Here is a 25,433-nt window from a genome sequence, read left to right on the forward strand (position 1 = left end):
AAATGAGAACGTTGAGGTCAATAACTGGGAAAACACTGAGAGACAGAATACCGAACGACAGAATAAGAGATATCTGTAACATACAAGATATAGCACGGTGGGGAAGACAGAGACGACGAGAGTAGAATCAGCATGTGACAAGAATGGACAGCGAGAGAATAGCCCGTATAGCCAGGGATTCGAAGCCAACAGACAAGAGACCAATAGGAAGGCCGTTTAAAAGGTGGGGAGATAGCTGGCAGTCAACATCACAGCTACCAATACAAGCTCCACATCGGTGAGGAACAGACCAAGAGGCCTATTATAAGAAGAAGAAGATTCTGCTATAATTATCTCTGTCTATCATTTTACATTATTCCATTTAAAATATTTCTTTTTCAAATACATTTTAAATCTTCCAATTTTGGCGTTAAAGCAGAATGTATCATTATGGCATATCGGTCAGCATAAACATTCGGTTTATGTGACCGATCTGATTCATTTTAAAGCATCCAGAATTATAACATAAATATTTATTTTGAATTAAAATTATGTTTATGAAGAATTACTACATAGGAAATTTAAGACGTTATTATATTGGGGCAAATCAGCTAACCAGACATTTAAAAAATTACTCACTGCACTAAAAAGCATCACACCTACATCAACAGAAAGCGCGTTTTCAACTTTTCAAAGCAAATTTCTGTACAAGAAAAGGACCTGAAAGATCAAATACTGAACAATGTTTTTTAAACATAAATTTCAATAATAACAACGAAAATTCAGATTAAAAAAAATTTATAATTTTTCTATTATTTCATTTAAAACTTTGAACTTTTTTTTTAATTTTTGAATTTTTCTACAAATTTTTTAATATCGAATCAAATTTATAAGTTTTTATACTAATTGCATTGAAAAATTAAAAAAAAAACAATTTCTTCTTATTTTTAAATCTCCCGATTACCGGGAATTTCCGAGAAATCCAAATTACCGACTTCCGATTCCCGGGAAATAAAAATGGGCCGGGAAAATGGAGCTATACCAACAATGTACGGGAGCAGCCTTTCTGGATGTAAGCAAAGCCTTTGATAGAGTGTGGCATGAAGGACTGACATACAAAATGAGAGATTATGCATACAGCGGGGCCATGACGAAACTCATCTCCTCGTACCTAACCGACCGGAAGTTCAGGATCCGGATAGGACCAGTTCTATCAGAACACGGAATGCCGGAAGCTGGAGTACCACAGGGGGCGGTTTTATCACCCCTTCTCTATAGCATATATACAGCAGATGTTCCAAGAACACCCGGAATATTAATCAGCCTTTATGCAGACGACACTGCAATCGTTGCAAAACACATGAACCTAGATAAAGCTGTAAGAAATATACAGACGGCATTGGACACAATAGAAGAATGGAGTATCCAATGGAAAATAGCAATAAATCCAGATAAGACCCAAGCGGTTATCTTCAAAAAGAGAAGAGATAACCCAGAAGAACAGCCAACATTGCAAGACAGACCCATCGAATGGCAAAACGAAGCTAAATATCAGTCACAATATGAGTCACAATGGACCAAGGTCTAACATTCACGTCACATGTCAACGCAACAGTCCAGAAAACAGCAGCGGCCAGAGCGGCAATAAGAGGACTCACAGGAAGAAGAAGCAAATTAGCTATGAAAACAATATTAAGGCTGATAAATAGCATTATACTGCCAATAATTTCATACGCATCTCTTGCGTGGGGTCACACAAGTCAAAGTAACAAAAAGATACAAGCGGCACACAACAACTGCCTCAGAGAAGCTGCAAACGTGGCAGATACGTCGCCGAACGGTTCTTATTTAGAGACCAAAACAAATAAGAGTATTGGATATTATGGAGCCAGAACAAAATTTGCTGAGCTAGAAGACCACCCAAACCGGATCCTGCAAGAGATATTAAGGTATGATGTGTACCACAGATGTAAACACAGGAGACCCAAACAGCAAATATTAGTAAATATATAATAAAGGCTAGATAATCGTAGCTCTATCAAAAGAAGACAACTTGCTCACCTCTGGCATCTCATTATATTTATTAATGTTGATTTTTATACGTTTCAGACATCCCTCAAAAAAATATACAAAAAACTTAAAAACGGCTTCAGCCACTAAACAAATCAATAAAATATTAACAATAGGCGAAAGCCACAAAAAAACATTAGTAACAAAACCCAAAAAACGGGCATGAGGGGCCCACATCCTCGAGCGCCCAGTCACCGAACGGGACGTAGTCCACCGGTAAGTGGATGGTCTGGAGCATTGAAGCGGGGTGGAGTGGTTCCTGCTTACGGGAGTTAATCCTCCTCGCCCCAATGAATTGTATGACCCGAATGTCACTCTCTAGAGGTGAGCAAGTCTCTCAGGCTGGGCTAAATCAATATGCTTGCTTGCTTGCAATTTTATATGACAAATTGTAATAAGTTAACTCATTGTATAAATAAAAATAAGCACAAAAGCAATGGATTATTGATGCCATATTTTTTTATTTATTATCAAAATTTTCATAAATTATTCTTCTTCTTTTTGTATAGACATGACTGTCTGTTTTTTCAATGTGCCTCTAGCAAGTTGTCGTTCCATCGTTTTCGTGGTCTTACCACTGATCGTCTTCCACTGATCTATGGGGAAACCGTCTCTCGCTGTCCTGACTACTCTGTTGTCATTCGGCTTATGTGATCATTCCATTCTATTCTTCTGTTTATTACCCTGTCTTCTGTCGTATATCTGCACTTCTAGCTCTCTCCCATAGAGTTTTACTATCGATTTTTCGAAGGGTTTTCATCTTCGCTGTTTCGAGCAATCTTTTTGTCCTCTCTGTCAAGTCGTGTTGCCGCGTATGTCATTATTGTTCTGATAACTGTTTTGTAAATTCTGCCTTTCATATCTTTTCCGATATTTTTATTTCTCCACATTGTGTCATTCCGGCAACCTGCGGCTCTGTTTGCTCTATTAACTTGATCTTCCACTTCTGTTTCGAGCCTTTCGTAGCTAGATAGTGTGATGTCTAAGTATTTAAACTCCATCACTTGTTCTATTATCTGACCTTCCAGCACCAATTTAAATCTTATTAGATCTGCTGTTATAACCATGCATTTTGTTGTTTTTTTTTGGCGAAATTAACATGTTAAATTTTCTGGCGGTTATGATAAATTGGTGCAGAATACGTTGTAAATCATCTTCATTTTGAGAGATTAGTATTGCATCGTATGCATAGAAGATTATTTTGTGTTGTTTGTCTCCCATTTGGAATCATTTTTTAGTTCTTACTTTTTTTTATCATTTCGTCCATGATCAGGTGGAACAATAAAGGACTCAATGAATCCCCCTGTCTTATCCCCTTGCCGGCTTCAATTAGGTCAGTTAGTTCATCTTCCACTTTTACTTTTATTGTGTGGTTCTGGTAGATGTTTTCGATCGTTTTAATGATTCCTAGAGGTACCTCTCTCGAGTATAACAAATGGATAACGTCCTTTAATTTGACCATGTCAAATGCTTTCTTAAGGCCCACGAAACATAAATATGCCGGTTTGTTGTATTCCAACGATTTCTCTTGAACTTACCTCATTATAAATACAGCGTCAGTGCATGACTTCCCGACCTAAAACCTTTTTGTTCTTCTGCTAATGGTATAATTTCAGTCAATTTGTTTGTTATCGCTTTGGTTGTTAATTTTAATGTTGCGTTTAATAAGTTAACTCCTCTATAATTCTCCGGGTTCGATTTGTCTCCTTTTTTGAAGGGAGGTATTAGAATGCTTGTGGATGCTTGATGTCCATTCTTCTGTTTTGTTCTATTATGTTTTGTATTAGTTTTAATAGTTGTTTAGTTAGATCTTATTCTCCGTACTTTAGGAGTTCGTTCGTATATCAATATCATAAATTATTATTGATATTGCTAATTTTCTTTATATTGAATACAGGGTGAGTAAAAATGCAAGTACCTACATTATTTTCTCAGTAATTTTAAATGTAAACACCCTGTATTTTATATCACTATCGAAAAGTATCATTACCGTACTTTAATTTTATAGAACATTCCCGATGTCTAAATTTATTAGTTTTCGAGATATTTTCATTTTTCAAAGCAAATTATTAATTACGGATCTAAAACTTCCAAATTTTGAGTAAGCCATGAGTGAATTGTCTAAAACTGACAATTTACGATTAATACTCTGGGATAATTAGCAAAATACAAGGAAAAGTTATTTACCAGCAATTTTATTGCTGGAATCGAATCTTATTATTGTATGTATTAATAATATAGGTATGCAAAGTCCGCAGATAGTGTGCTACTTTTTTTATAAACAAAATGGCGCCCGAAAATTGTGTTTTTTTCAATTTTTGCTCTATAACTCCAAAGATTTTAACTTAACACCAAAAACGCCCAAATAAAAATTCACGGCAATTAAATTCTGCATAGAGACGCGTTTTTCCCGATTTACTTCGACAAAAACTTTCCCCGGAAAATGCGGGTTTTCCCAACAAAATCTTTAATTAAGTAATTGTTAATCAATAATTAAATAACTTGGTAACGTCAAAGCTCTTTTCCTATAGATTATAATTCCAGAAGCCGATGGAAATTGAATGGACAGTTTAGCAACAATTAAATTGTTAATTAAAAATTTACGGTCGCTATAATAACCACAATAATTATGATGCATAAGAATAACTATGATTTTTTATAAAAAGACACTATACCTATCTAATGTACTTTACAGAAATGAAATTGGACTATTTAAGCGGCCTCAAGAATATTTTAAAATTATAAACAATTTTTTGGCTTATAAACAAATAGAATATCTCGGGAAATATTAAACTAAATTAAATTGTCAAAACGGTATTGGAAAAACAGAGGCATGACGCTTTTTTTTTAAAGAAAAAACGTTTAAAAATAAAAATGTATACCATTTTTATTCATTCATACTTAGTCTTTTAAAAAACGTTTAATTATGATCAGTAACTCCTAAGATACAGCCGATCAAAGTTGACCAAAATTCACGGCAAATGTATAAACAATAGGAGCATAATTTTCAAACCGTCACCTTTTTATTTTTGTCCTCTTTCTCCATACCAATTTTCATATCTTTAGAATACTCACAACATATATTATTATAATAAAAACTATCGATAATACGTGTGAAAATTGCCAAAAATAGCAAAATTCCAATCAAAAATTAGGTTGGAGAAAATGTAATCTCAAAATTCAAAATCGGTATACGTTAAAAAAATGCATTCCCATGGAGCGATTTTCTTCATTCTTTTTTTGTTCCCAAGTAACTCGAGTAGAACCATCGAACTAACGCATTATTAAGTGTCAAACTTGCTTTTGTTTTGTTATAATAGATCAATTTATAAGGAAAGAAAACTACATATTTTTTCAGTTGTAGACTTTTTTTTAGATAAACCTACTACAAGTGTACCTTTTAATATTAAAAATACAAATATTTTCATTTGAAAGCTGTATAATTATTTAAACAATATTTATTTAAACAAATTAAAAACTTTTGTTATAATAAATAAATTAATTTATTATAACAAAACAAAAGCAAGTTTAACATTTAATAATGCGTTAGTTCGATGGCTCTACTCGAGTTACTTGGGAACAAAAAAAGAATGAAGAAAATAATTGCTCCATGGGAAGCAGAGAAAATGCATTTTTTTAACGTATATCGATTTTGAACTTTGAGGGTTACATTTTCTCTAATCTAATTTTTGATTGGAATTTTGCTATTTTTGGCAATTTTTACTCGTAATGTCGATAGTTTTTATTATAATAATATATGTTATGATTATTTTAAAAATATGAAAATTGGTGTGGAGAAAAAGGGCGAAAACAAAAAGGTGATGGTTTGAAAATTATGATCGTATTGTTTATATCTTTGCCGTAAATCCGGTCAACTTTGACCGGTTGTATCTCAAGAACCACTCATCACACTTAAACGATTTTTCTTTTAAAGGAAGCGTCCTGCCGCTTTCACAATTTAATTTAGTTTAATATTTCCCGAGATATTCTATTTGTTTATAAGCCAAAAAATTGTTTATAATTTTAAAATATTCCTCACGCCGCATAAATAGTCCAATTTCAATTATGTAAAGTACATTATATAGGTACAGTGTCTTTTTATACAAAAATCATAGTTATTCTCATGTATCATAATTATTGTGGTTATTATAGCGACCGTAAATTCTTAATTAACAATTCAATTGTTGCTAAACTGTCCATTCAATTTCCATCGGCTTCTGGAATTATAATCTATACGAAAAGAGCGTTTATGTTACAAGTTATTCAATTATTGATTAACAATTACTTATCTAAAATTTTAGTAGAAAATTTAAGATTTTTTTGGATAAACCCGCATTTTCCGGGGAAAGTTTTTAAGTGTTAAGTTAAAATCTTTGGAGTTATAGAGCAAAAATTGAAAAAAAACACGATTTCCAGGCGCCTTTTGTTTATAAAAAAAAGTAGCACACTATCTGCGGACTTTGCATACCTATATTATTAATACATACAATAATAAGATTCGATTCCAGCAATAAAATTGCTGGTAAATAACTTTTCCCAAAAATGGCCTATTCTCCGATAATCAGCCCAGACTATAAGTACTGATTATCAAACTGGTAATAAATGTAACAATGTAGCAACTAAAGAAAGAAAAATTATTTATTAGTAATAAATTTTACAAGATTGTCAAATAAACGTCAAACTGAAAGGCAGTTTATTTAGAAGTCCTCCTAAAAATTATTAATTTTTAAGGTTTTTTCTTAACTTTTTGAGTATTGCTAGTTGTATAAAGAAGTACTAAACTAGTGCTCTGTAAGAAAGTGTGAAATTTCGCGACAAGAAGTTAAATTTCAGAAAACAAGTAATATGGAAGGTATACCACCTGAACCTCCAGATAAAGAGAAATTTTATGTAGAAATGGAAGGAGATGGGATGATGGAATATGAGGAATTAAATAAAAATAGGCTAAATAATAAGGTAACAAACAAACAAAACCAAACAAGTAGCACTATTGAGGTAAGTAACAAATTTAGTTCCAATAACGATGAAACTTTGACAAATTTAAATCAAACAGATAAGTCAGGTAAGCAAAATTTAAATAAAGTAATAAATTTAAGATTAAAACATAGATATCAATTTGGAGATAATGCACCTTATATAGTACACATAGAAAATAAAAACGGTAACATTGGTCGATTACACAGGATCGGCACGGCCCGTTTGATTTTAAGTGCAGTACCTGAAATTGAAAATAATATCACACAAATTACAGTAGTTGGTAGAAATAAAATCAAGGTAGAACTAAATAATTTTGCTAGTGCTAATAAATTAATTGATTCTGAAATTCTAAAAAGCAAACAGTACGAGGCATATATTCCAACGTTTTTTACTCAAAAGAAAGGTGTTATAAAATTGGTAGATAAAGAGATAGAAGATAATGATTTATTATCATTAATTAAACCTAGATTTGGAATTAAGTTCGAAGTATTACATGTAAAAAGAATTATGCGGAAAGTGACTCAAGATAATGGTAATACTATTTATGTAAAAACAGGAACCGTAATTGTCACTTTTAAAGGTCAGTCTATACCAAAAAATGTAATAATAGAAAAAATGATATACGAGGTGGAAAATTATACACCCAGAATAATCCAATGTTTAAAGTGTTTGAGATTTGGGCATATAAGTGCTCAATGTAGAGGAAAAGATAGGTGTGAAAGATGTGGCGAAGAACACAACAAATCTAATTGTTCCAATCCGAATAATTTACTTTGTGTATTGTTCAAAGGAAACCACAGCGCTACTGACAAGGGAGCAGATTGTACAGAAAGACAAAAACAGGAATATATTAAAAAAGTTATGAATAATGAAAATATAACATATTATGAAGCTAATAATAAATATAAAAAATATTATTCAACAGTAAGCAAAGAACAAGAAAATACTTCCAATAAATATACAATATATAAACGAAAACGATCAAGTAGTATTGATTCTAGTAGTGTAGATAAAGAAACAATGGAAGCACGCAGAAAAATTTTGCAAACACCAAAAGTACAAAGTCAGCCTTGTTATAATCTTAATAATCCCATTTATTCTACCAAAACACAAACACAAAACGATAATCAAAATAATATAGGAGAAATAATAGTAAATTTTATTTCAGCAACATTAAATCAAATTAATCACAACTTAGATAAAAAAACGTTGGAATTATTAAAAAAACAATATTTCACAATTATTATTACCTCGTGATGGCTAACGTTTCATTTCTTCAATGGAATGCGAGATCAATTAAAACAAATAAGGGATATTTAGAAAAATTCTTGTATGACAATAAAATAGATATAGGATTAATATCAGAAACTTGGCTAAAAAAAAGTAATTTTATTAACTTTACTGGTTATAATGTCTTTAGGAATGATAGAGATGACGGATATGGTGGAGTAGCCATAATTTTAAAAAAATTAATTAAATTTTACAACAGTCCTACTTTTCACCAAATCAATGACATAATGTGCAATAGCATATCAATTAAAATTCAATCCGGCAAAAAGATAAACATTTATTCAATATACGTAAAACCCAATCTTAAAATCACAGTAAATGAATGGAAAAAGTTTTTTAATAGTCTAGAGAAGCCTTTTATCATTGGTGGTGATTTTAATAGCCACAATTATGTTTGGGGTTGTAGTACTGTAGACACTATAGGAAAAAATCTGTTAGAAGCTATTGAGGACTGTAATCTTGTAATTTTAAATAATGGTAAAGAGACTTTGATGCGTAGATCGAATAGCAATAATAAATCTGCAATAGATCTTACAATATGCTCAGCAAATATTAGTCATTTTTTCGATTGGGATGTTGTGGACGAGACATTAGGTTCAAACCATTTTGCTATTGTTATTAAGTCAAATATTAATGTCAATAAAGCGGAATGTGTAAATACAAAATTCCAGTGGAACATAAATAAAGCGGATTGGTCTCTTTTCTCTTCTATCACTGATAATTTCATGGAAATTGATAATAATTTAAGTTGCCAACAATTTTTAAATAAATTAAATGAATATTGTAAGATATGTATTCCGGAGAAGAGAACAGGGACTAATCCACGATTTAGAAAAACTTGGTGGAATGACAATTGTAAAAAGGTAATACAAGAACAAAAACTAGCCTTACGCAAGTTTAAACTACAGTCTAATATACAAAATTATATAAATTATAATAAATGTGTAGCAAAAACCAAAAAAGTTGTATTAGAGAGTAAGCGTAATGCATGGAGAAATTTTTGTAAAACTTTAAACAAAAATACACCAATTAAAGATATGTGGAATCAAGCCAAACGATTACAAAACATTTTTAAACCACAAGTAAATCCAGTGACGGAAGGAGAATGGGTTGAGGAGTTTTTAAGAAAATTATGTCCAGATAATATATTTTCAAAAATTAATGTAATGGAAAGGAAAAATTCTAACCATCCACTTTCAGTTCCATTTAGTTTCTGTGAATTAGAAATAAGCCTTAAGAATAAGAAAAATACTTCTCCAGGCATAGATAATGTACATTATATTATGTTGGCCAATTTACATCAAAAAGGAAAAGAAACACTATTAAATTTTTTTAATCAAATATGGCTATCAGAAGATATTCCAGATAACTGGAGAGAGTACCGGGTGATTCCTATTCTCAAAACAAATCGGAATCCTGATTCAGCAGAATCTTATAGAGGTATTTCATTGAGCTCCTGCATAACAAAAACACTGGAAAGAATGATAAAACTTAGGCTCGAAAGTTGGCTAGAAAAAAACAATAAATTATCACAAACACAATTTGGATTTCGAAAAAATCATTCTACTGTGGAAGCAGTGAGCCATTTGGTAACAGATATCAATTTAGCGTTTACGAAAAATTCTTCAGTAATAGCTCTTTTATTAGATGTCGAAGCAGCATACGACAACGTTAATTTAAATATACTATATAACAAAATGATACAAATAGGTCTGCCAGAATGTTTCTGTCAAAAAATAATAAAATTGTATGACTAGAAAAATTTATATATCAGTAAATAATAACACATTTGGTCCAAGACTAGCGATGGGTGGTTTACCTCAAGGAGGAATATTAAGCCCTTTGTTATATTTAATTTACACTTCTGATATAGAAAAAAATTTACACTCAACAAAAATTTTACAATTTGCAGATGATATAGTTATTTATCAAGAAAACATTAAAATAGAAAATGCAGTCAAATCCATTGAAGAAGGAGACAAACATATTAAAATATGGAGTGAATTACATGGACTAAATATATCTGATTCCAAAACCAAATTATGTATTTTTACAAGAAAACGAAAAGAAATACCCAATTACATCTTAATAAACAATATATCCTATCCTGTACAAAGTTATGTTAAATATTTGGGTATTACTCTGGATAGACAGCTTCTCTGGAAAGAACATATAGACCATATAAAAAAAACAGAAAAAGGAATAAACCTTCTTCGATTCGTATCACACTTACGTTGGGGAGCAGATCCAAATATTTCTTTGTTGTTATTTAAAAATAATATAAGAGCTATATTCGACTACGGATCAATATTATACAGTGACGCATCACAGTGTCATTTAAGTAAAATAGACAAAATCATTAATAAATCCCTTAGATTGTGTATAGGAGCCCTAAGAAGTACACCGATAAATAATCTACAAGTTGAATGCTGTGAAATGTCGATGGATATAAGACGAAAAAAACTTGGCATCAGCCTTTTAGTTAGATTGTATGAAAAAAAGGCAATTTTAATTTCCAAAATACATCAACTGTTTTTAGCAGACTTGACAGAAAAATATTGGATAAAAAAGAAAACTCTAAATATAGTAGATTTATATTCAAAAATGATAATATATGATAAACAACTTTATAAATATGACATACACCCAAATTATAATATCGACTTTAATACTATGGAACAAGTTCAGGTATGCTTTTTAAGGGACTATAGCAATTTGCCTCTATCTTTAAGAAAATTAGTGTTTATCTCAGACAGTTCACAAATGTTCAAAGATTGTTTTATGCTATATACAGATGCATCAAAAAATATTGAAGGTGTGGGGTGTGCCTATTGGGATAGCAGTAATAAAATTAGTAAAATGTTTAAACTAAATTCTATTATGAGTATATACACAGCTGAATTAATAGCGATAATGGAAGCACTAAAATATTTATCTAATATAAATCATTGAAAGTTTATAATTTTTAGTGACAGTAAAAGTTCTCTTAGTAAAATTAGTTCTATAAATCCTAAATCAAAAGTGAACTACATTGAATTATATATCATAAATAAAATTATAGAACTTCAGCAACAAGGAAAGTCTGTTAAATTGGCATGGGTTAAAAGCCACTGTGGAATAACTGGAAATGAAATGGTAGATGAATTGGCTAAAAACGCGGTGACACAAGGAGTATTAACCCATTATCTTTGTACGCCAAAAGATATTGAATCAAATTTATTCAAAGAGATTAAGAAAGAATGGAAAGAAAGGTATATTGATGAAAACGCAAATACAGGAAACCACTACAGATCCATCAGAAACTATATAACGGATAAACCTTGGTTTTCTAAAATGGAGTCGACAAAAGATATGACAAGAACCATATGCAGAATGAGATTTGACCACTGTCTTACTCCATCATATTTATTTAAAATTAATATAGCTGATAGTCCACAATGTATTTGTGGACAGTTGGGCAATCTACAACACAAAATTTTCACATGTTCTCTTATCTCTAATAAAGTTAATATGTTTTTAAATTCACTGTATTCTTTGACTGATGTCCACCATCCCGTTAATTTAAATTATTTATTAACATTAGAAAATAATGAGTTGGTATACCGACTATTGTATAAACATATTTTAGATATTAAGCTTAAATTGTAATTGTAAAATAAAGAGTAAGTATTTCTTGTAAATTGTTATATGTTAAAAGATAAAGAAAAGAAAAGAAAAAAAAAGAAAAAGAAAAGAAATATAAAAAAATAAAAAAAAATAAAAAAAACAAAAAAAAAAGAAAAAAAATATAAAAAAGATATATAAAAAAAAATAGAAAAAATATATAATAATTAAAAAAATATAAAAAAAAATATGTAGATAAAAATGAATGACGAACTTGGACAGTCCATAGTAAAATAGCTTTCGAATGAAGTAGAGGGCTAAAGAAGAATGTTGCAGTTTTTGCTGTGGAACTCTGAGAACATCATTTAGAAAAAAATAAATAAAAAAAAAATATATAAAAAATTATTAAAAAAAAATACAAAAATAATTATTTATTAGTAGAATTGTTTATTATATTAGTATTAGTTTTAGGATAAGATACGAAAAAATGACTAATAAAATAAAAAATAGTAAAATTGGCGAATGGATTTAGTGTCCGCAGTCATATAAACCCAAACAAACAACAACATAAATTTTACAAAAAAAACACAACCACAACATACTTTCACAATTTTTGAAACAATTAAAAACTACTTTTGTGTGTTAAGTGTAAGAAACGAGAAAGAAAAATAATGTATTAATTATCAATTTTGCAAAAAAAAAAAACAAACACAAAACAAACATTTTGTGAAAACAAATAAAAACTACTTTTGTATGTAAATGTACCAATGTAACAAATAAAGAACGAAAAAATTTTACAAAAAAGACATTTTTGAAAAAATTAAAATGTTTTAAATATTTATGTAATTTGATCAAAATGACCGCCTAACACATTTCATGCATGTCTAAAAACGGTCATTGAATGAGTTACTTACACTACGGAGCATTTGTAAATTAACACTTCGAAATAGACTGTTTATTCTATTTTTCATCACATCTCTTGTTGTTGGAGGCATTTTATAACCTTCATTCTATTCTAAAAGTAACCCCAAAAAAGCAGTCCAGTTTATTAAATTCTGGTGATCTGGGTGGCCACGCTACTGGTCCATGGAACAATGAAAATATCTTGAAAACTAATAAATTTAGACATAGGGAATATTGTATACAAATTAAAGTACGGTAATGGTACTTTTCAATAGTGACATAAAATACAGGACATCCCATTTAAATTTTACTGAAAAAATAATGTACTTGAGTTTTAACTCACCGTGTATTAGGTATAAAGTAAATTAGCAACATCAATCATTTTTAAAAATTTTGACAAGTAAAAAAATATGGCACCAATAAACCATTCCCGTTGTGCTTATTTTTATTTATACAGTGAGCTGAACTTTAGGATTTTCATATAAAATTGGTTATAACTTTGTAAATACCCTGTATACATACCCAACCCTTTATATTTTTGTTATGAAGAAGATAAGTGGATCTATTTGTTAGCATGAAAACTCGTTATCATTTATTGAAGGGTGTGAAGTGTACACAACACACCCCCCTGTAACTTGTTGTGGTCAACTTATCGCAGCGTCTAAACAGCGTTCCAATCATCAACAAATCACAGCAACTTGTCATCACAACTAGTTGCTGTGACTTATAGCTGTGTCTGAACGACGCTTTACTTATAAACAAGTTTTTCTAGGACCATTTTTTGTCGAAATAGCTATTCCTACTTTAAAAATTCATAATTTGTTTGTTGAGGAATATTAACATTTGCGTGAATTCAATGAAACAAACTGCGTGAGTAGATCTATAAATTTTACTACTTTTTTTTATTTTTTTGTTCTCTAATGTTGTGATAAATAAAAATTGGCACAAATCATTACCGCAAAACAGCGTTGAAAATTTTTTTTATATTATAAAATAACAAAATAGTACTAAATTAACATTAAAAATTTGTGAAATAAACATTAAATAAAGCTTTTATCTAGAATCTTTTTTAGAGATGAGTGGTTCATGTATAGAAGGGAAGTTTAGTAGTAACCAGTATTTTCGAAATACAAATACTATGTTAGTCTGCGAGAAACAGTTTTGAAATATTATTATATGTAATACTAAGCGTGCGTAAGAAAATTATGTTATAATTTTCTAATTATTTTTATTTTAATTGAAAAAAATTAATCTGGTAGTGATAACAATAGTGTAATATTGTGTAATTTTAAATTATAGATTTTATTAGAATTACAAAAAAAATTAATATTTTTCTACAGCAGTCTTCTCCATGTAAGTACATACATATTATTTATATTACGATAAAAACTAATTTTAACTATTTAGAATGGGAAATAAGCCACAATATTATTAAAAAATGATTTTTATTAACGTTTCGACGCCCAAATCGGTATTTTGACAACGGCACCCGATTTGGGCGTCGAAACGTTAATAAAAATCATTTTTTAATAATATTGTGGCTTATTTCCCATTCTAAATAGTTAAAATTGTAAAAATGCCACAAGAAAATAGCTTCAGAACAACGATAAAAACTAAATTACCACTATAATTCGGCCTCATTAGAAGACCCTTACCGACCAAAATCTATAAAAATCTTTTTAGCGGTTTCCGAGAAATTACCATGTTTCCATACTTTATCGCTGCCCTGTATATTAAATCATTTTTGAATATATTTTTTAAAAATATGAAGATTTTGTATAAAGCCTTATAGGTCTAAAGTTAATCATTTTCGAAATATTTACACTTTTATTGAGAAAAATGGTAATATTTAAAGGGCTGTGGATTATGTTTCCAAGGTAACACAAATATAAGTCAAACTTTTTTTAGTTTAGTGTCTTTTTAAATAATTTAATATCTTTTACATATAGCAGTAAAATTAACAGTGTGATCACTATTTTCAAATACACATTTTTTTAAATGGAAAATCCTGTATATTAATATTGCATTTTGTAGTAAATATTACCTTTCATTTGGTATAAGGTTGTATCTACCGAACATGGTTCATATTGTAGATATTTAAAAAAGAACTATATATTTTAGGTTTTTGCGGATATTTTATTAAAAAAATTTTTTGCAAAAAAATAATTATTATAATCTGATTTTAGAAACATACACGAAAATGTCAAAGATGAAAATAAAAAAGTAATTAAAGATTAAAATCAAACGTATGCTAGTTCAACTTAATCAAATTTAATAACTCTAAAATTATAATATATACAAAAAATATTTTACCATACTAATAAGTAATTAATATGCATAATTAAATTAAATAAACAGCCAATTTTGTACATTGTATTTACGAGTAAGACCAGTTAATAACTTTTTAATTTATATACATTTTGAGAACGTAAAAGTATTTACTCTTTGAAACAAACGAACGTTATAGCTGGTAATAATTTCTAAAGGTTTCGCCCAAAACAAATGTCATATCCACCAATTCTTCGGTCGAAAAATTCATATTTAATATATAAAAAAAATTTACAAAAATTTCAACTGCAAAAGCATTACCAGCTTTTGTGACACAAGTAAATACTATTATTTATTTTATGAATAATTTAGCAGACACATTTAGCATTCATTTGTTTCAAAGCATACTTTATAATAGTATGTTCTCAAGATGTAGGTAATTTCAAACGCAAATTAAAAGTTTAACTGATCTTACTCGTAAATACAATTTAACCAACAATTAATTTGGCAAAGAAAAGATGCTGGGGTAGAAAAATTACTAGCGTAGATTCTAAAACTGGTTGATTATTTAATTTTATAATAAATTTATGCATATTAATTACATTTATTAGTATGGCAAAATATTTTTTGTAACATAATTTCTTCTTAAAGTTCCATCTCCTATCGGAGGTTGGATATCATAATGGCTATGGTCACTTTGTTGACTGCTGCTCTGAACAGTTGTAATGAACTACAGTTAAACCATTCTCTAAGGTTCCTTAGCCAGGAATAATAATTCTTAGCAACTCATATTTTTCTCCTCTGGTAATGTGACCCAAATATTCCCAGTTTTCTTGTTTTTATACTGTTCATAATTTCTAACTCCTTATTTAAACGTCGTAGCACTTCAACATCGGTAATCCTTTGAATCCACTGAATTTTCAATATTCTTCTGTAACACCACATTTCGAACATTTCTATTTTTCTTATGTGTTGTCTCTTCAATGTCCAAGCTTCCATTCCGTATAGTAATATAGAAAATATGTAGCATCTTAGAGGCCTCAATCTGAGAGGTAGCTGAAGGTCTTTGTTTGCAAGCAGTTTCTTCATTTTTATAAATGCGTGTCTTGCAGTTTCAATTCGGACTTTAATTTCTTGGCTTTGGTCATTTTTGTCATCAACCCAAGTTCCCAGATATTAAATACAAATTTTGTATGTCTTTACTTTTCCTATCTGGGTTTGCTCTATCATTAACCTTTCATTTTCATGTTCTGTTTTTGAGACAATCATAAATTTAGTTTTTTTCTTGTTTATTTTGAGTCCATATCGAATGCAATAATCGTTAATTCTATATAACAATTCTTGTAGCGATTCCCGGCTGTCTGCCATTATAACGGTGTCATCAGCGAATCTTATGTTATTTACTATTCTTCCGTTTATAGAGATTCCATCACTTAGCTCCGCTATCGATTCCTGAAATATGGCTTCACTGTACAGTTTAAAAAGTAACTGTGCCACAAAACACAACCCTTTCTTACTCCTCTCTGTAACATAATTTAAAGTTATTAAATTCAATTAAGTTGTACTTTACGATTTATTTTATTCTTTAGATACGTTTTTATTTTCATTTTTGACATTTTAGTGTATGTTTGTAAAACCAGATTATAATTTTTTTTCCAAAAAAATTTTTAATAAAAAATCTGCAAAAACGTAAAATCTATAGATCTTTTTTAAATATCTACAAAACGAAACATGCTAGGTACATACAACCTTATACCAAAAGAAAGTTTGTAATATTTAATTCAAAATTCGATACTAATATACAGGGTGTTCCACTAAAAAATGAGAAAATTATGTATTTGCAAATAGTGATCATACTGTATATTTTATGGCTATATGTAAAAAATATTGGTCTTATTGACTTATTTAACAATGAGACTACACCAGAAAAATTTTGATAAATTTTTATTACTTTGGAAATATAATCCACAGCATTATAAATATTACCGTTTTCCTCCATAAAAGTGTAAATATTTCGAAAATTATTAACTTTGGACCTTATGCAAACTCATATATTTTTAAAAATATATTAAAAAATGATTTAATGTATAGAGTGTCCCATTTAAAAAAAAACACAACTTTGGTTCGTACCGTCGTACTGAGTCACCCTGTATAATCGAAAATAATTTTAAATTATACACGTCTTTGATGCGCATTCCAGGAGTGCAACAGTTATTTAATATTAAAAAATTGAGTTTTATTTTTAAGACTTTTCTTGCTATAAGAAAACTACGACACGGTTCATAGATTAAAGTAACTATTTCAATAAACTTTTTCCTAAGCTCTTTTAACAATCTGTATTTAGTTTAGATATAGAGTGGATACAAGTCGAAACATATAACAATGACTAATACTGTCAAGCATTCGAAATTTTAGTAGAAATAATTCTCCAAATTCTTTAAACTTTCAACTTAATACAAAATACGGAACATTAACTGTTACGAAATTTAAGACTGTAGAGTTATTCCAGGTCAAATCAACACACTCAATTTTTTTTTCTGATTATTTAGATTTTGTTAAAATTTCGAGTACTCATAGTGGATGATTAGGTGAATAAAAATACAAAATTTTAAATTTTTATCGCAAGCCGTTTCCGAAACATGGCTATGTAAAATTTTCCAAAAAAATCCAAAACACCGCGACCATACTTTATTGGAGTGGTTGTAGAAGCTGTCCTAATTAAGCTAGAATGCTGGGAAATGTGTGGTTTTGCAGCATTTTTAAAGCTCTTTACAGTGATATATACAGCATGATGTTATGGTAAAAAAAATTTTCTCAAACAAAAAAAATATATTTTGACTAAGTTTTTTTACAAAAAGTACATAATTGAAAATTTTCATAATATTCCTACAAATATATAGTACTGTTGTAAATAACATATAAAAATTTTATCATGGGATGGAGATGGATTCAACATAAAAAAATAAATTTTACACATACAGTATGGTGCAAAGGAAAGGAATACATTCGTAATGTCGCAGATGGCGACTTTAACGAAAAATCCCGAAACAGGTCAATTTTTATTTTTAAACTGTAATTTTTTGCCATATATATCTTACTAGTGACGTCATCCATCTGGGCGTCATGACGTAATCGATGATTTTTTTTAAATGAGACTAGGTGTCGTGTGCTAGCTCATTTGAAAGGTTATTCAGGTCTCTATTCAGTAATTAATAAACAATAATATAATTATTTATACAGGGTGGCAAAATTTGTTTTTAATTAAATCAATTGACCAAAAAAAGAAGACCGCATGTAATTTAATTAATTTAAAATAGATTTGACTGTTGCCAGAAACAGATAAATTACATACATTCTTCTTTTTTGTCAATTAATTTAATAAAAAAAACTTGTTTGTCACCCTGTATAAATATTTATGTTATTGTTTATATTACTGAACAGAGAATTAAATAAACTTTTAAATGAGCTAACACACGACCTATAGTCTCATTTAAAAAAATCATCGATTACGTCATCACGCCCAGATGGATGACGTCAATAGTATCATATATATGCCAAAAAATTTCGGGATTTTTTCCTTAAAGTCGCCAGCTTGCGACATTACGAATTTATTCCTTTCATTTGCACCATACTCTATGTGTAAAATTATTTTTTTTATGTTGAACCCATCACCATCCCATGATAAATTTTTTATATGTTATTATTAACAGTATTATGTATTTGTAGGAATATTATGAAAATTTTAAATTATGTACTCAATCAAAATATATTTTTTTTGTTTGAAAAAAACTTGTTTACCATAACATAATGCTGTATATATCACTGTAAAGAGTTTTAAAAATGCTGCAAAATGACACCTCTCCCAGCATTCTAGCTCAATTAGGACAGCTTCTACAACCATTCCAATAAAGTATGGCCGCGGTGTTTTGGATTTTTTGGAAAATTTTACATAACCATATTTCGGAAACAGCTTGAGATAAAAATTTAAAATTTTGTATTTTGTTTCCCTTATTACCCACTATGAGTATTAAAAATTATAACCAAATCTGAAAAGGGGGTGGAAATTAGGTGTGTTGAGTTGATATGGAATGACCCTGTATATAGAATAGAATTGTAGCTCATACGCCAGTCCTTAAACTTCTACAATTAGATATTAGTCTAGTAAAATAAAATTACACTACATGTAAATCAAAATGTAAATTCGTACAGGTTGAAAAAAATTTTATATCAAAGTTTAGGTGGGTACAAAAGATATTTTCAAGAAAGTATCCAAATCATACAAGGGGATCATTGTTTAAATAATTAAAAAGGGGTCATTTTTGCAAAAAAACTTACTTTTTTAACTGCTGAGGTCATTCAATTACTAATGAAGGTGTATAGGATTGTTTTCTGCAAAGTTGAAGGGTAAATTTTTCACATAAGACTTACAAAATTAAATTTGACCCCCTATTTATTTAAATAATTATACATAAAACTTTAAAAACAAATTTGCAAAAAATTATTTTTAGCGTTTTAAATAAGCACTATAAAATATCTTATTTTACAGGAGAAGTTGCGCTATGTTATCAGTATTAATAAAAAAAAAATTGGTCCAAAAATATTAAATATTTTTTGAGATATTGAATTTGTTTATTAAATGTTACTATATTTTCAATTGCAAAAACGCGGTTGTTGCCAAAGAAGTATTCACCTGTAGTAAATCTTATTATTTTTATTTTTTTATATATTTTCGATAAATGTATTGATAAATTCAAATTTCAATTAAACTTCCCCCTAAAATGGCATTTGAAAATTATTCAAATTTGTTTATAATTTGTTTTTTTTAATAACGTCGCGGGGATTAAACATTTTGAAATACCGTTTCGATAATTGGATACCTGCGAATTTTTCACTAATTAACAAATTTTTTTGTCTTTTTTCCTCTTCTTTTTTTTTCTTGGAGTTATATTACTACGGGCCCTTTTAGGGTTAAGTTTCATTAAGAATGTCGAATATCTAAGCTGTAGATTCTAGACCTAAAAATATTAAGATTGGTCTAAAATCACTTAAATAAAATGTGGCTACTTAATGAGTTAGAGTGTTTTATTTAAAAATTTAAAAATTATTTTTACCAAGTACTTTCAAACTATTTGACGTATCCCTATCATACTTGGCAGAAAGTGTGGGTACTATACAGTCTACTAAATTGTGATAAACAAAAGTTTCTAGCTACTACAAGAGGCGTACGACAGGGGATAGTTAATGGTTGACCCTTCCCAAATTCTACGCCACTGAGGGAATGACTATTTTAGCGAAATTTTTCGATTCTCTAATACTTTCTATGTAAATAATATACTCTTTACTGGTAACGATTAAGTCATTAGTCTTCGAGATATTGGACGTTAAAAATGAAACGGCATAGTTATTTTGATTCATTCATTCATTCATTTTAAACTTCCAATATCTCTCAAACTGATGACTTTATCGATATCAATAAAGTTATTTACATACAAAGTATTGGAGAATCGAAAAATTTCGCTAAAATAGTAATTCACTCAGTGGCGTAGAATTTGGGAAGGGTCAATCATTCACTATCCCCTGTCGTACGCCTCTGGCACTAGCTAGAAACGTTTATTAATCACAATTTAGTAGGGTGTACAATAGCTACACTTTCTGCCAAGTATGATAGGGATACGTCAAATAGTTTTAAAGTACTTGGTAAAAATAATTCTTAAATTTTTAAATAAAACACCCTGTAACTCAGTAAGTAGCCACATTTTATTTAAGAGATTTTAGTTAAATCTTAATATTTTTAGGTCTAGAATCTACAACTCAGAGATTCGACATTCTTAATAAAATTTAACCCTAAAAGGGCCCGTAGTAATATAACTCCAAGAAAAAAAAAAAGAAAAAACGACAAAAAAATTTTGATAATTAGTAAAAAATTCCCAGGAACCCAATTATCGAAACGGCATTTCAAAATATTTAATTCCCGCGACATTATTAAAAAAACAAATTTGAATAATTTTCAAATGCCATTTTAGGGGGGAGTTTAATTGAAATTTGAATTTATCAATACATTTATCGAAAATATACATAAAATTAAAAATAAAGAGATCTTAAGCAGGTGAATATTTCTTTGGTAACAACCGCGTTTTTGCAATTGAAAATATAGTAACATTTAAAAAACAAATTCAATATCTCAAAAAATATTAAATATTTTTTGACCAATTTTTTTTGCTTAATACTGGTAACATAGTGCAACTTAATTCTGTAAAAAAAGATATTTTGTAGTGCTTATTTAAAACGCTAAAAATATTTTTTTTCAAATTTGTTTTTATAGTTTTATATACAATTATTTAAATAAATAGGGGGTCAAATTTAATTTAGTAAGTCTTGTGTGAAAGATTTTCTCTTCAAATTTGCAGAGTGGATTACCTTTTAATTATTTAAACAATGATCCCCTTGTATGATTTGGATACTTTCTTGAAAATATCTTTTGTACCCACCTAAACTTTGATATAAAATTTGTTTTAACCTGTACGAATTTACATTTTGACTTTTTTTTATTTTATTAGGCTATATATGATTTTCCAAGATTTCTCCGTGGTTTTGAATTATTTGTAACTACCTCACCTGCAAAACGAAACGCCAAAAAGAAATAATTCCAGGCTACGGTCTTTAAATCTATAAAATAATGATTTATTACAATACACCAACCATAAAATCACATACTCTTGATTCTACAAAAATATTTTTTCAAACGATTTTTAATACTCCAAACAGTAAAAAGTAGCGTCAAATCGAATTTAACACAATATTTTGCACATATCATGTAGCGCAATTAACAGAAACTACTAATTAATAAATTGTTTTCGTCTATGGCTGTCAGTGTATATGGCACCTTCGCACCGCTGTTTATTAGGTGAGAAAATATACAGAAACGTCTTGGTTTTCCTTGATTTTGATTTGAGCTAGTACATATCTGTATATGCCTGGTAATAGGAACCGGTCTTAAAATCACTGCATATTAAAAGTTTTTAATTTTAAACAACTTTTCATAATAATTTTCGATATTGTGAAGCAAAGGCACTTTACTCTTGAGCGGAACTCATATTTTTTTACGTACCTCGTATAAGATTGATAAAATTTGATATCTGATGGTTGCATCTTACGGTTTTCGATCACACAGAACTTTTTATTAAGAATAACTTTTTTTCATAAAATTAATAACAAAAAAAGTTTCCCATATATGTTGCCAACTTAAGTAGACACGCTGTATACATAAAGCAATTACAATACAAATACAGCATACAAAAATTAACTGAGAATTAATATGACGGTGATAAAGGGAGCCTTTAAAAATATTAATAGACATTCATAAAGGTTTAAGGGCAATATTATACATATATAAAGGGCGTTTCTAAATAAGTATGACAAACTTTAAGGGGCAATTCTACACGAAAACTAATGACAATTTGCTCTATAAACATATGTACGCAACTACTGCGTTTCCCAGATACGGAGTGTTGAATTTTTTTTTCAAACTGCCAATTTATCTATTGCTCTAAGACCGATTGAGCTAACATAATGAAATTTAGTAGGTTTTAAGAAGTGCTTATTGCCCATTTTTGACAAGGAATATATTATATATTACGTTCTTATTTATATTTATATTATTTGTACTCGCTTACTCAACATCATGTATATACAGGGTATTTGGTAACAAATGGGCCACAGCTTAAGCTTAGATTCCTGAAGTTAAAATAGATCGAGTTAAGCTTGTGGTACGACATCTTAATAAATTTAAATAAATTTATTTCATAAAAATGTCGTACCTAGCATACTGAAGTCGGTTTAATTTGTTAAACAACCTCGGCATAACGCAACATTTTTGTTGAAAATTAATATCCTCTAAGACTGATTAACACGTTGACGGACATAACGTCTATAGACGTCGAATTTTCATTGATGTAATGTGGCACAACGTCTATAGACGTTGCATTTCTCCCATTCTACTTTGCAAAATACATATTATAGTGTCACAACACTTGCTTATACATTTGACGCACTGTCCGTCAACGTGTTAATAAATTAATTTTTAATGTTCCTGTTGTCAATAGAAATAACAAACTCACCACCAACACCATATCACAAACAATGCCTTCAGCACAAAATAACTCGGTGCAGACAAGTTTGTATTTTTATGCCCTTCCGTACATTCCTTAACTAACCATTGAACTCACTATGATTTTCAAAGATTTCAAAAACATCAAAACTATACGTCAGCTTTATAGTACAATTAAACAACCCTTAAACTGATAAATCAAACTCCATTCATTTTGTCTTTTGTGTTCGCTGGGCACATGTTGACCTGTTGGTAACTGTTTAACTTTAAATCTTCAAATTTGCATACTAGTAGTCGAATTCTTTAATGATGTTACCTAAAGTTAAAATTAAATATGCTTAAATATTAATTTTGGGAAGTGTGAATCTTGTTTACTCTTGGTTTTTTCTGAGATTAAAAACAAGCTAGTTTCTTTTCACTTGCTTTTTATATGTAACTGTTACCTCGTGGTCTTGCATTTAGCTGTACTAAAGTTTTTTAATTGTTAATTATACATCTAAATATTTTATATACTTTTACATTACTTTAATGGTTCATTGGATAAGATATTTTTTAGTGGTACATCTTATCTTGCTACATGTCTTTTTCAAGGTACTACTAGTGTTTCTTATACATACTATATGTATACTTTCTCATTTGTAGATGAACTGATGTTGTTTACTGAGCAGTAAACGAAACGTCTTCAATATAAACAGATAAAGTAGCCGAATTCTTTGTCTTTTTTCTCCACCTACTTGACCGAAAGACCCTACACTCACAAGTGCCTTACATCCTTTCCCTTTGTAACCTTGATATTAATTCCCAGTTATTTTTTTGCATGCTGTATTTGTATACTGAAATTTTATTTATCTTCTAAAGATAGTGGAAAAAGTATCTTTTGATTTTCGTTTCTGTAAAACTTGGCGTAACTAGGATTGATATGAATCGCGGAGATATGACTACACCGTTTTGTACTTTTCTTACAGTTAATATCTTTGTGAAAAATTTTGTAATTTCAATTTCTCAAATGAACAAAAATTATTTAAATAATTTTCACAGACATCAATTTGTAATTTAGGAGTTCTGCAAGTTGATTTCTTGCAATCCTATTGGAATATGAGGATTTCTATATAATTTAAAAATCGTTTGAAAATTTACTTTTTTATCATTAAGAGTATTTATGGTTTTACTTTCTACTTTAATTAGGTAATATCGAGAGTCCATCAGCTGCTGATGGTAACACGACAGTACTGACAACATTCTCATTATCTTCATCATTCGAAGTGGATACTTGAAGGTGTTGCGGTACTTGAATGTGAACGGGTATCTGAATTTGGGAATTTGGAACCTAAAAAACAAATGCAAAAAATTATAAAAATGTTCTGAAACCGTATAGTATATGGGATTCAGCCACAATTAATTGTAATGAAAATTACAATTTTAACTGATGTTTTGAACAACGGAAAGTTACTCCGGAAATCGTTTTCAAAAAAATTATTTTAAAAATTTGGCGAAAATTTATAGCCCAACAAGTTGTTGATAAGCTTTGTTTTTTAAAATTGATGGTTGACTTACTTGGTCTCGATCATGTAGGCAACAACCTGTTTTTTTTTAAATCTGAGAGTGGTGTTTTTACCATCGCAATATAAAATTCTGACTGTTTTGTGTGGGTCTTTTTTGTATTGTTTTGTGTAATGAGCGATTACGTAGATTATGTTTGTATTGTACGTAGATTTGTGTACACAGTAGGCCAGACCGATTTTTTTTTCTAAAAGGCTAGTTACCAAAAGTTGGAACTAGTATTTATATCTTGGTATATGGCAGTCATCACGACTATTCTGATCTTAGATGCTGATGATTTGAATAGTTCGGTTGATGTGCATCCGGACCATTCCCTCAAGTTACGCAACCATGAGATTCTTCTCCTTCCTACACTTCTCTTGCCCTGGATTTTCCCTTGTATAATTAGTTGAAGTATGTTGTATCTCTCATTACGTATAACATGCCCCAGGTATTGCAGCTTTCGCGTCTTGATGGTTTCCAATATTTCCATTCCTTTGTTGACTCTTCCCATGACTTCGTTATTTGTCACATGCTCGGTCCATGATATCTTCAGGATTCTTCTATACACCCACAGTTCAAATGCTTCCAACTTTTTAGTAGTTGACGCGTTAAGTGTGAATGCTTCTATCACGTAAAGCAGAGTCGAGAAAATATAACATCTTGCCAGCCTACATAACTCTCATGTATAATTTCA

At 29.6% G+C, this 25,433-nt stretch overlaps 1 protein-coding gene across 4 annotated transcripts in view; it reads right to left on the reverse strand.

Moving 5' to 3' along the window:
• The window catches only part of LOC126880259 (craniofacial development protein 2-like), a 701,034-nt gene that overhangs the window by 44,612 nt on the left and 630,989 nt on the right, over nt 1-25,433 (reverse strand). For 2 of the 4 annotated variants that reach the window (XM_050644029.1, XM_050644030.1), the window contains exon 7: nt 21,750-24,524. The exons of the other annotated variants lie outside the window; for them this stretch is intronic. In XM_050644029.1, the coding sequence (XP_050499986.1) occupies nt 24,375-24,524 (150 nt within the window). In that variant the 3' untranslated portion in view covers nt 21,750-24,374. Of the gene's footprint in view, nt 1-21,749; nt 24,525-25,433 lie in introns of those variants that run through there. 4 annotated transcript variants of the gene reach the window in all.

This window comes from Diabrotica virgifera, chromosome 2 (genome assembly GCF_917563875.1).
Source record: "Diabrotica virgifera virgifera chromosome 2, PGI_DIABVI_V3a".
Taxonomy (NCBI): Eukaryota; Metazoa; Arthropoda; class Insecta; order Coleoptera; family Chrysomelidae; genus Diabrotica; species Diabrotica virgifera.